The 13,959-nt window shown below is 39.4% G+C and overlaps 1 protein-coding gene and 1 pseudogene across 1 annotated transcript; one reads left to right on the forward strand and one right to left on the reverse strand.

The window, feature by feature from the left end:
• The first annotated feature begins 372 nt into the window (after positions 1-372).
• Positions 373-3,807, forward strand: LOC113537747 (piggyBac transposable element-derived protein 4-like; annotated as a pseudogene).
• A 2,920-nt stretch (positions 3,808-6,727) lies between these two features.
• On the reverse strand, positions 6,728-11,708 carry LOC113537294 (small integral membrane protein 11). The gene is made up of 3 exons (XM_026931711.3): positions 11,550-11,708; positions 10,600-10,824; positions 6,728-7,112 (listed from the first exon to the last, which is right to left on the reverse strand). The coding sequence occupies exons 1-2, from the start codon at positions 11,577-11,579 to the stop codon at positions 10,636-10,638; spliced, it is 219 nt and encodes a 72-aa protein (XP_026787512.1). The 5' UTR covers positions 11,580-11,708; the 3' UTR covers positions 6,728-7,112; positions 10,600-10,635.
• Positions 11,709-13,959: the final 2,251 nt, after the last annotated feature.

Consider the following 13,959-nt stretch of genomic DNA (forward strand, 5'->3'; position numbering starts at 1 on the left):
AGAATGTTTTTGTAGACTTCTGAATTCATTCCAGAGTTACCATCATGAGTTACAGCATCAATAAAGATTATTGCACCTGTTCCAAAAGCAACCATGCAAGCTCATTTCCCCTCTTTTCTCAACTTCAAAATGGCTTGCTTTTCTCCCATAGACAGCTTTCTGGTCTTCTTGTGGTTTGTCCTCCTTAAAAACCAATGTAGTCTTCACAGTTGAAACCCAGGGCTCAAACCAAGAGTAGACAGAGCTATTAACTGTTTAAACAATCAGTCTAACAGGACACACCTGGATAACAAGAAACTTGTCAGTCTCGTGTTCCAATATTTTTGATCACGTGAAAAATGGGTGGGTTCAAACAAAATCACAAGCATCAGGATGTTTCAGGCAGGAGGGGAGAAGGAGACAGGATCACCGGCATTTCATCAGGCAGCAGGAGTACCATGTAGTGAGAGAGAAAGAATTTGGATACTACTTGCATGTGCATGTGAACAGTCAGTAACCAGTCAGCCCTGTTATGGCCAGTCGTAGTGTCTACCTACTTACACTGACCCAACACCATCATAAAGCAGAAAACATATGGGTACAACAAGTAATTCACCCAGACTCAAATAATGACAAATAATTGACCCACTGTACTATTTTAGCACTGCTGCCTTACTTCAACATTTTAAAAATTGGCCATGGCCAAATAACAGCAAAGCCAGTTAGGCTACTCACTCGTTTAATGGCATTTCAACTGACTTTCATTTGTAAGTAATTAGTAATCATTAGTAGGTGTATTAAAAGTAGCAAACCATTAGCCTTTGCTACCCTAGTTATGATGGTTATAAAGTTATGTTTAACAAATGTATTTAATCATAATCTAATCTAATCTAATCTAATCAAATGTATCATCATCTCTTCACATCCCCCCCTTCCCCTGCATGTTTATATTACAAAGGTACTGTTCAGGGCAATTTGACCCGGCAGTGAAAGTGGAGGCTAAAAGGGGCAGAAGTGTCAAATACTGTTTGTTTCTTTGCAACTGTGAGACATTTTTCACTCCAGTCTCTCTCTCTCTCACACACACACACACACACACACACCCCCACACCCCCTCCCTATTCTCTTGACCTCATCTGTAAGAGAATGCAGGTGTTGTTATGACTTTTGGCGGGAAACTTTTCTGTTCCCGTGGGCAAACTCCACCCACATTGAGTGGACACTCAGCGGGGGAGGGGCAAAACATATAAAGCTTCTCTGCAAGGGAGTCCTACCAACATTACACTCTGCAGCAACATATGATATACTCTCTGTCAGAGCTTTACAAAATGAGCTGCAGAAGTAAACAGATGACAGACCTGGAGGCTCTGAAACTCATCCTTGATCATGAAAGTGAAATATAGGAGGATGTGTCTGAAGATGAAGACCATCTTGAGGTCAATTCTGAATCTGATGATTCTGATTATGAACCAAATGAGGAAACTGCTATTCATATTCCTCTAAGCAAGACATTCACATCAAAAAATGGTGAAATACAGTGGTCTTCATTCTCAAATACACATCAGGCAAAACTGTCTGCAGAAAACATAATAAAGACAGTGCCAGGGCCCACTAGGATGGCAGTGACTCGTGTGACAGACATCAAGTCAGCTTTTGAGCTGGTCATGCCCAGCTCAATACAGAAAATCATTCTTGAAATGACTAATTTAGAAGGAAGGCGTGTTTTCAGTGAGAAGTGGAAGGAGCTGGATAATATGCATTTACATTCATATTTGGGGGTCCTCATCGTGGCTGGGGTCTATAAGTTCAATGATGAATCAAAAGCCAGTCTGTGGGATGCAGAGACAGGCAGGGCTATATTTCATGCCACAATGTCTCTGGAGACTTTTCACATTTTCTCCAGAGTAATCCGATTTGATAATTGGGAGACAAGGGCTGTCAGATGGGAGGGAGACAAGCTGGCAGCTATTAGGACAGTGTGGGACAAGTAGGTAGAGCAACTTCCACTACTCTATAACCCAGGCCCTAATGTCACAGTGGATGAAAGGCTAGTGGCATTCAGAGGATGCTGCCCATTTAGGCAATATATCCCTTCCAAACCAGCTAAATACGGCATAAAAATCTGGGCAGCATGTGATGCAAAAACCAGCTATGCATTGAACATGCAGGTTTACACTGGAAAGCCGGTTGGCGGAGCCTCAGAGAAGAATCAGGGTACGAGGGTCGTGCTTGATATGGCACATGGTCTCAGGGGGCACAACATAACCTGTGACAATTTTTTCACAAGCTACAACTTGGGTCAGGAGCTTCTAAAGAGAAAGCTCACGATGGTCGGAACGGTCCGAAAAAACAGGGCTGAACTCCCTGCTGAGCTGCTGGTAACCAAGAACAGGGCCCCTCAGTCTTCCATGTTTGCCTTCACAGACGCGACAGCCCTAGTGTCTTACTGCCCCAAAAAGGGGAAAAATGTGGTGCTCATGAGCACTTTGCACAAAAATGCTGAAATCAGCACAAGAGAGGACCAGAAACCAAATATGATTCTAGACTACAATGCCACCAAAGGGGGGTGGACAACTTGGACAAAATCAGGGGTTCCTACAGCACCAAGCGAATGACTGCGCGCTGGCCGCTGGTCATCTTTTACAACATCATTGATGTATCAGCCTACAACGCATTCGTCATTTGGATGGAGAGCTTTCCTGAGTGGAATGTGTCAAAGCTATACAAGAGGCGCATCTTCCTTGAGGAGCTGGGGAAGGCACTTGTGGTACCACATATACAACGGAGGCAGCACATACCAAGGACCCCAGCCGCTGCAGCTACAGTGAGGGAGATCCAAGAGAGGACTTCACCTAGTGCACCAGTACGTGAGGTAAGTGTGTGTGTGTGTGTGTGCATGCGTGCGTGCTTGTCTGTGTGAGAGCATGTTGTGTGTGTCTTGGGATCAGCAAAAAAACAGTAATCATCATCCTCTTATTTCTAGGTTGCTGCTGGGGGAAAAAGGAAGAGGAAGAGGTGCTAGGTCTGCAAGCCATCTGATGATGTCAAGACAAGCATGACCTGTGTGAAATGTGCAAAATTCATTTGCACAAAGCACACTGTGATGACATGTCCCTCATGTGCTGTATAGATGCACACACATGCACCTTGTTCATTTCCACCTACTCATTTTTGTGTATTTCTGGTTCTAAACATGGCATAGTGTTTACTATCACAATGTGATGACATGTCACTTGTGTGCTGTGGAGACTCACAGACACATACGTACGTGTTCATATTGCTAATCTTATTTTGTTATTTTGTTATTTTGTTCATTTCTGGTTCAAAAACATTGCTTAAATAAAGGTTACTTTCAATACAAATCCTCATGACTCATTTGTCTTGATTTTAATTCAGCGGGTCAATTTGACCACGAACATAAGAAGTGTCTCGTGTTAATTTATCTACATCACTCCATAAAAAATGTAAAATAAAATTTTAAAAAATCAATGTCATGTAAAACTATTGTTTTTATATGTGGGTCTTTCCAATGTACATTAAAAAAAAGTTTTAACATGCAGTTTTTATGAAAAACGAGTGAATTATCCTCATTAAACCATGATCTGTGAAAGGTAAAGAACACCATTGCACTAAATATTGATTGAAATGGTTAGTAATGGAGTTAATAATGAGATATAAATAATGTTTATTGAGATTTTTTGGTTTATGACACCTTTGGATATTTAAACATGCCCCGGGTCAAATTGACCCAGGAACATCACTGCTGTTCCTGAGAAACGAACATAACCGGAGGTGGAAGGAACAAGCTTGAGTGGTTACATTATGAAATGCAACTATTGTATTGTGCTGTTGTACAAAATCCAGCAATGAAATGTTTATAAAAGAGTCTATATTATTCATCACTCTTGGTGAAATTAACTATTTTAGCAAATCAAATGATCAAATATCTCATCCTGTCCACCGCCGAAAGCACCTACGATGAGCATGTGAGCATCAGAACTGAACCAAGGAGCAATGGAAGAAGGTGGCCTGGTGATGAATCAAGTTTTCTTTTCTATCATGAGGACGGCTGGGTGTGTACACATCGCCTACCTGGGGAAGAGACGGCACCAGGATGCACCATGGGAAGAAGGCAAGTCGGCAGAGGCAGTGTGATTCTTTGGGCAATGTTCTGTTGGGAAACCTTAGATCCTGGCATTCATGTGGATGTTACTTTTACATGTACCACCTACCTAAACATAGTTGCAGACCAAGTACACCCCTTCATGGCGGTACTCCCTAATGGCAGTAGCCTCTTTCAGCAGGACAATACACCCTGCCACACTGCAAAACTTGTTCAGGAATGTTTTGAGGAACATGACAAAGAGTTCAAGGTGTTGAAATGGCCTCCAAATTCCCCAGATCTCAACCCAGTCGAGCATCTGTGGGAAGCACTGGACAAACAAGTCTGATCCATGGAGGCCCCACCTGGCAATTTAAAGGATTTTCTGCTAACTTCTTGGTGCCAGATACCACAGCACACCTTCAGAGGTCTTGTGCAATCCATGCCTCAATGGGTCAGAGCTGTTTTGGTGGCACAACGGGTATCTACACGATATTAGGCAGGCGAGTTCAAATGTTATGACTGATCGGTGTATACTTCAATTCAATTTATATAGCGCTTTTAACAATGGACATTGTCACAAAGCAGCTTTACAGAGACATATAAATTCAGGATATAAATTTTAAATTCATAAATTTATCGCTAATTAGCAAACCAGAGGCGACAGTGACGAGGAAAAACTCCCTGAGATGATATGAGGAAGAAACCTTGAGAGGAACCAGACTCAAAAGGGAGGCTGAGCGACATCTGGGTGACACCGGATAGTGCAAATATAAATAATTACCTTCTACGACTGTGTACTACATGGTCAAAAAGTGCAATTGTGTAACCAGGAAATTCATTATAGTTTTCACATGAAGTCTATTTTGTTGAAGTTATCAACTGCAATAACAGACAGCTGTCTTTCCCCTACTGTTTATGGCTGAATAAGAAATAAGAAACAGCAATTAAGAATTAAAAAATACTTTATTCTTAACTGAGGTACTTACTTATTACATATGGTGTTATATTTTTGCTTTGAGAGGTTTTTAGAGCCAAGATGTGCAGAGAGCACTATACATGTTGCAGAACTGTGGAATCAGAGAGGTTTGAATTCAGTGCATATGTGAACGTGCAAAGAAACTTGTACTGATTCCAAAAATCACTTGTTAAAAAAAAAAGAAAACAAAAAAAGCCCTTTTCTACTAAATTAAGTTTATGTGCTTTCAAAAAAATATCCTGCAAACAGGGTTTTGGCACAAATATTACACCATAACCACAATTAAGTATGCATGAGTGCTTTGCATATTTTATATATATATATATATATGTGTGTGTGTGTGTGTGTATGTAAATACCTCGAGATTGCAGAATGTGGTTTACTTTACATTTTGTCATTTGTTTGTAATTATGAGGTAGCATGCATTATTTGTCTATGATTTTAAACACAGATTCTTTGGTAGGAAATTTTATTAGCCCATTTGATGTTTTCATTTCAAGCTTACTGTATATCCTTATAATCAAATTTTCATTTAAGAACTTAATTTCAAAGAGCTTGCATTTTTGGTACGTGGAATCGTTTTTTAATGCCTAGGATCAGGGAATCAACTCTTTTTGGGTTCGACTGCCAGCACCTTCAATGTGAAAGCAATATGGTGACTTGATGCACAACACAAACTATACTGTGTTGTTAAGAAAATTAAATGATCTAGCATTTACATTTATCAGCACCACTGGGGTGGCTACTTGGCGAAAGTAGCTTGAGCTGATGGTAGGGAAGGGTAAGAAACACTGATAAACATGACCTTGAATTTGTGATGCAGTCAGACAGCCTGATAAGGTAGGATAACACAACAACCTGCTTCCATTGTTTCTCGAGTTATGTCATGAAGTCAACACTGGAGTGTAGTGTAAAGTATTCCCATACTTTGGAGGACAAATGTTTTCAGTTTTTAATGGATGAACATATGAATCATTAACTAAATACAAGTAGCTAATTAATTTGATCTGAAATTTTGCATCACTATGGTTCTCTATAGCAAAGAGTCTTAATTCTAGTGTATAATATTGTTATACACTGTTGTAAGTCTGACATCTGTAGCGACTTATTGAACATCCAGACTGCAAAACAAGTCCAACATGTTAATTAGTATTGATAGTATTATATTTCAAATATATTTTCCATGTCTAGTCCCATGTTGTAAACCAGTGTGCTGGGCTATGATGTAGTGTATAAGCTAGGAGGAAGAAACTCTCTTAATTATGCCACTCTGTGAAAATGCTAAAACACTATGAACTGGAAGTGGCAGTAAAGAATCTCTACAACAGACTCAACTTGTGTCAGATGTCCAGAATTTAATTTAGTGTGCATCACTTGGGGGGAAATGCTGGCCAAAGTCAGGACATATATCTACCTGTATCTAGAAGTTGCTATCCCCAACAGACACAAGTTATCAGTACATGAGCAATCCCTCACATTGGTAAAATTCCACTGTCTGCTATAAAATTCATATTTGCATAACATTTTAAAAATATTTTATGGCTATTGCCCCTATGATGAACATTTTCGACGAGGCTGTTGTATGGTATGAAACCTTAGCAGAAACGTCACATTATTATGTAAATACATAAACTCTAATACAGAACATTTGAGATGATGACATCAAGTATGTAAATGGAAAACTTTATTTGAGCAGAGTGAGCAGTATTTATTGCTTTGTATTACTTTAACTCCAGTGGATGTATCCCTTCCTCAAAATGTTGGAAACCATTACTATTCATTTATTTACATGAACATTAAACATCTAAGACTGCATTTCATTTCAGACTTTTAAGCAAACAAAGTATGTAAAATGGTCCTAAGTTATCCATTTATTTATTTTATTACTTATAAACAGGCTTCACAGAGTAATAAATAAGAGTGTAGAATAAAAAGGTAGCAGGCAACATTGATTAGCTCCAGGTAAACAAAGGAAACAGCTCCACCTGTAGCCGAGTCAGCAGATTTGTCAATGGCACCAATACTTCTGTGTGAGGGTGTGGCAGTACATCTCTGGGGAAACAAAGGAAAGTTGTATTGAAATACACTGGTAAAGTACTACAAACTGTAAAAACACTAACAGGGAGCTGCATGGACTATGCACACACCTCCATATTTCTGCCCACATACAGCATTTAAAAGTTCATATGGCTATGATAAAAATGTAATGCACTTTTACGTATTCATTTATTTGACATGGCATTAGCTATTTATTTCTTTTTGGCATTTGAGAAATGAACCATTTTCAATACAGCTGTCTGGAAAGCTTCCAATACTTCATGAAGCTTCACTTTGCTGTCACTAAGTGACAGTAGCTCTACTATTTGACATATTGCTGTTCTTGCCTCAGTCGACTGTGTCTATTATTTAAGATAGCAGCAATGCCACTTCGGATACAGAATATCTGATCTCATAAAAAATAAATCCATCTTGTTGTGAATTGAACTTTATCAACTTTTCCAACCTCTTGTATTTTGGATCAAGGATCAAGTCCCAAACTGTTCAGGCTCAAGTTGATTGCTCTGCACCGCAGCATAATTACTAGAGGGTATGGAAATTTTGCTGACCATTTATTACATTTCTCTGAAGATGCATTGCCACAGCAGGGTATTTAGCAAACAGCAGACAAGGCTGTGAAGCCTGCTAGAAAATAGTGAGCTCCACTGCTCTTTTGCCATGCCTGGTCTGCCTTATGGAAGAGGAAGAGGGAGGACAATTCTTGCATTGGAACAGAGAAGAGCAAGGGGGGGTCCAAACCTTTTTCAAAGGGGGACAGATTACACCACATAAAAATACCCAAGGGCCAGTCAGTGCAGACTCTCAGCTTTAATTTAATGGTATTACATCCAAATTGTATGAACAGCGTAGGAATTATAGCACCTTTTTTATGTGGTCCCCCTTATCCAAAGTAATTTGACAAACTAACAATCATAAACTTGATAGGTAAAGTTTGTCACAACAAACTTTGATGTTGGCTTGACAAAGCCGGTCTGAAAGGTTGAAATAGTTATCAGTTTGAAATCTGAAGGTAATGTGCAATTTTAAGAAAGAAAGAGAGACAGATAGATAGACAGATAGATAAATAGTGTGCCAATAATTGTAGAGCTGATTAGACAGATAGAGTTACTAGTAAATAGATAGATGGAGAGAATGGTTGAAAGATAAATGGAGAGACAGACTGATGCATGTAGACAGAGAGAGATTTTTAGTGTTTGAAAGACAGGAGGAGTGAGTGATACAGGTAGCTTGATAAAGAAATATGGAGAGAGAAAGTGTGTGCTACTGGTAGACTGATAGAGATGGATGAGAGAGTGTGTGGCATTGATGGACAGATAGATGAAGTGAGAGTCTCTATTACAGGTACACTGACAGAGTGAGAGGGAGAGAAGAGGAGCTGCAGGCCGTTTGCACACAGGTGTGTGTGAGTTTTGACAGTTGGATTTTGAAATCTTGAACATTCTGAGCCAGGCTCCGAACAATCCGTCAATGTATGTGTATGGAAGTTTTTGGGATTTTTGATTGTCCGCTATGGGAAAACCGTAAGTCCGATCAGCTAGAACAGCCTGAAGGACTGTGCCAAGTTTGGTGGAAGTAGCTTAAGGAGTTATAACAGTCTGAAATTTTGAATGGAATTCAACTGGAATTTGAACCACTTTGAGCTTCCGTAATGGGAAAACCGTTATTCCGATCAGTTAGAAAAGATGTAACAACTCAAGAACAGAATGAAGGTCTGTACCGAGTTTGATAGATGTAGCCTGAAAGCTCTGGGAGGAGTAGCTTATAGAAATTAATGATCTCAGAAGAAGAAAAATAATAATAAATATAGCTGCATGCAGGAGTTACGGGGCCAAGCACTACAGAGGTAAAGTAAGGAGCTAAGCAGGCATCAGAGCATGGTTATGATTTTTCATATCAAGTTTCAGTACAATAGGCAGTAGGCTTGCCAAGATATTTCATAAAACACTATGTGGTGCTTTGAAGATGCGTTATATGGAAACAGTTTGCGATATCAAAAAGTTTTTTTTGCCTGCATGCTCTGATGATGATCTATGTGAAGTCCGGTGAAGACTGGATAAATGCTCTAGACGGACTCTGAAAAAGTAGGTTTTTTTAAATGAATCAAAATAGCGGCTAGACAAAATGGCCTACTGTGGAAAAATGGCTACGGTTCAAAAGTTATTAGCATAAACATGAGTGAAACTTTGACCTGCTGGTGGCGCTAGAGGGCTTGAAATAGCGACTCCAAATTTGCTATGGTAACATTTCAGACTGTCCTCTTTCTGTGTGCCAAATTTCATAACTTTCTGCTGTACGGTTCTATGGGCTGCCAAATACTCAAGAGCGGAAGAAGCAGAAGCAGTATTATAATAAGAAAGCAGTATTATAATAAGTTTAAATAGGAAAACAGTATGTTGGTTTGTCAAGCCAACATAATTAAATTGTCAATTTTAATAATTAGTTGCAAATCCACTTTGGTTAAGGACTTTATAGAATTCAGGGAAGGTTTTCCATGCTTAGTGGATCTCCACTAGTAATGTTCTGTGCCCTGTTTGCACTAATAAAAAGTGGTTTCTCCCAGGATAGCTTTTGGCTGCTTCAATAAGGAAAGACGTACAAAAAATTTTCACAACATTAAATGTACCATGGATCACCGTGAAGGCCATCATCAACAAGTGGAGAAAATCGAGCACCACAGTGACACTACCGATTACTCTCCGCATTCGACAACAATCTCTTGTATTCTTCACATGTCTGGGCTATTATGCTTTAGGGCTGCTTTTCTTCAGCCAGAACTGGGGCTTTTATCAAGGTGGAGGGAATCACGAATAGCTACAAATACCAGTCAAATTTAGTGCAGAGCCCCGACCTGAATCCAACTAAAAATCTTTGGGGTGACCTGGAGCAGGCTGTGCACAAGAGATGCCCTTTTTGATGGATCTAGAATGTTTTCACAAAAAAGAGTGAGAAAATATTTCCAAGTTAAGGTGTGCCATGCTGATAGACTCTTACCCAAAAAGACTGAGTGGTGCAATATTTCAACAATGTATTACTTTAGGGGTGTGCACACTTATTCAACCAGATTATTGTAAGTTTTTTTATTTTTATTTATTCGCCCTGGTTTGTCAGCATTTGCTACTTTTAAATCAAAAAGCTTGTAAAGAGTTTTATCAACTATCAAACAAGTAGCAGAGCTGCAAAGAGAAAAGCAATATATAATCTTAATCCATCATGTCATACATCTTGTTGGTTGGAGCACAATTTAAAGAGACAATCTTTTTTTCTTTATTCAAGTTTATGCGAAACCAAAACGCACTTCCTTAAAACTGATAACATTTAAGAAATCATGAATAATGTGATAACCTGATTGATAATCTCACCCTTTCTTCAGTGGATAATCTCACCTGAATATTACAGACTTGTACCCAAGACCGCTCATGTGTTGAAAATGTGCACAGATCCGTGTTCATATCTCTCAAGTTTACACAGAAACATTGCTTACTTTGTTTATCCTGCTTTCTCTAGCACACCAAGATGTTCAGTCATCCTTCTTGTTGTCAATAAGTTCTTGTGTTTCCTGTGCAAGTTTTCTCTTCATCTCCAACTGCTGTTTCAGTGCTGCTTGGGCCTTCTTCTGCTGATACAGTTTAGCTCCAGCAAAAGCAAGACACAAGAGAAGAGTCTTGGCTGCCAGAATGTAGAACAGCAAGGGAACGTTGTCTAAAGCCTGAAACAAAAGCGTTTAAAAGAATGAAAAGGAATAAGAAACAGCACTGAGTGTCACTGGTAATTGAAACTGTATAATAAATGTAATTGGTATTCATATACAATTCACTATAGTAATGACAGCCCGTTTGGCGTAAAACCAAGTAAACATTAATACTGGGAACTTTCTGGAAAAGTCCAAAACAGCTGAGGGCTTTCTGGAAGGGGGAAGGGAACCTAAAGATGGCAGAGCAGCTGCTTTACTACTGCTCCTCTTTACACCTTTACTTACTGATATCTGAATGAATACATCTTAAATAATGTTAAACACTGTTTATGTATTTATGGCAATATTACAGGACCTCAACGCTATGTCGCTGTTTACGAGCAATACAGGATATTCAGGACACTGTTTAAAATAAGGTACTGTTTTAAATATACCTCACTTTTGGCTCGGCTATATGAAGCTGAACAGCGGACACTAATGAACAGACACGGTCAGAAATCTACACTGTGTATAACACAACACAATACACAACACACAACACACTATACAACACAACACAATATACAACACACTATACAACACAACACAATATACAACACAACACAATATACAACACGCAGGGTATAAACACACAGATCTGTCTGTCATCCATGAATAAGGAAATATAAGCTAGTGCTCTACATCTTTAACCACATCAATAATTAGCAGTTTTAAAGACTCTCACACCAAATGCTCCTTACCCGCCAGTTTATCATTTTCGTTCTTTGCATTCAGGTCTTCAGAAAATCTCTAATAAGTCGAGCTGGAGCAATCATACTCCATTTTTAGCTAACTCGAAGCTGTGTTCTCCCCGCACCATTGGTTGTTCCCGCACACAGCTCATGTCCCGCCCCTGAGCGTGTGATCCAATCAGGACACATCCCTCCTTACTTCACACTAATTCACGCCATTCTTGGGCTGTGGCCGAAATGGTGCCCTACTCCCTATTCCTTATATGAACATCTTGAAATAATTCATGTAGCCTGCTCAAATAGTCAACCCAAAGTCCTTCTAGTGAAATTTCTCCACACGGCGGCCATTTTGGCTCCTCTCCGGGGTGTAACGAAAACTGACGCTGCGAAAAGTTGACGCATTACTTGTGCGCATGCGCTGCATTCGAACGCATAAAGGGGCGTTTAAGGTACGTTCACACGTGCAGAGACTCGCAGCGATAAAGGACCGGAGACCGTTCATTTTCAATGAGAGCTGGCGACTTCCGGCAACTAGGTGTGGGCGTGTCCAGTGACGCGACAAAGTTGAGAAAAGTTTATGGGGCGACTACCAATGGGAGTGAAGACAGTAGCGCGCACGTGATCCGTCTCCTGTCAGATTCTGTAGTGCAGGAAAGATGGAGGAAAAATTCATCCTAATGGCTAGCAATTGGCCAGTAATTTATGATATGTCTCTGGCATACAGACACACAAGTAAAATGACAAATAGCATACCATACCATGACTAGTAACCTTACCTCATAGGCAGTCAGATTTGGTTGATTAAATCCTAAAAGAATGCATTTCAAACCGAGTCCTGTCCAGCTGAAATACTGCTGGAACCGGGCTTCATCCAGCCGCAGCTCCTGCTCCAGCCGCTGCTACTTGCACTGCTGCCTGCGAGTCCGGGCTGTTTCCCGGAGCCCCAGACAGTCCGGCGCTTGTGCTTGTGCAAAGAGCACACACTGCTGCTTCTCCTTCATCTCATATGATATGATGCATATATACACGGGTGAATTTTATATACAAACGGCAAGAAAACTGATTTGTTGTCAAAAGTGGATTGCGAGTCGCACCACCACTGATGGCCACCAGTAAAAACGCCTCCTGGCGACCTGATAGTACAGCGACTGCAATCAAATGTGCAGTAAGAAAGCGCACGTGCTCAGTTTATTTAACTCGGCTAGGGAAGAAGCTCTAGTCTATGAAAAATATTATATATTAATAACAGTAGATGACAATAGATGAACCTGAAAACAGGACCACGTCTATTTTAATTAATTTTTTACACACAATCTTTTACCTTCTGGCTGGCAAGAAGTTTAAAGATAACAAAAAATATTGTGTAGTTCTTGAGTCAGTTGTGGTAGTAATGATGCAACACAAATTTTACTCTGATTAAAAAAAATTGAAATCTTTTGAATGGCATGACTTCTGAACTAAACTCTAAGTGTGCGACAAGGTTCAAGGCTAGCAATTATAAATAACATGGCACCTTTGGTGGCAGACCAACCAATTTTTAGTTATTTTAACATAAGTTAATCAAGGTCATGTACTAACCAGTCCAAGGTCAGCAGTTTGCACAAGGCTGTAAAATGGCCGAAATGTCAACTGTGTTACCCATCAACTGTAACACAGCTGACAAGGATTAACATGGTTGACAATGTTAGAAATTCAGTGTCAATTTATGCTCACACTGAGTGTTGTTGATAAAAAAATATTCACAAACTATTGTCATTACACAGAAATTACATAGGAATTGCCTAAAACCATGATTTGCATTACAATGGATAAATGTAACTGATCTAATCACGGCCATGAACTCAGTATCCATAATATTATATAGACATTTGTCAAGGGTTATAAAGCATTCAGAATTCCTCATGATTGACTTAAACCTATATAATATTATAGATTTGACATATATCTATTTCTGCTTAGTCATGACTGATAAAGTGTTATGATGTTATTGTATAAGTCCTTACAACTTGAGGTATCATGATGCATTATAAAACTTCATTTACCTTTATAATAATATAATATATTCATTAACATTATAATATATATATTATTATAATGTGCGTGTGTTTAAAATGCTTTATGGATACTGAGTTCATACTTACCGTAAACACTATATATTACAATGATTTCATGGAGTATTCATAAATTCGATATGACTCCATGATTTGAAATAAGCCATAATATTACCATAATATTAAACAGAGTGATTTGTGTTTTAGGGAGATGGGTTTATAAACAGCGCCAGTATAGGGCTCGGCGTGATGCTGATCCTAAGAGAAGGGCTGCATATTTACAGAAACACAAAGAGAAGTGGCATGATGACAGACAGCTAGGAAAGGTGAAGACAATGAAAGATTTAAGTGAGAGGGTGAAGAGAAGG

Source organism: Pangasianodon hypophthalmus, chromosome 26, assembly GCF_027358585.1.
Source record: "Pangasianodon hypophthalmus isolate fPanHyp1 chromosome 26, fPanHyp1.pri, whole genome shotgun sequence".
Lineage (NCBI taxonomy): Eukaryota > Metazoa > Chordata > Actinopteri > Siluriformes > Pangasiidae > Pangasianodon > Pangasianodon hypophthalmus.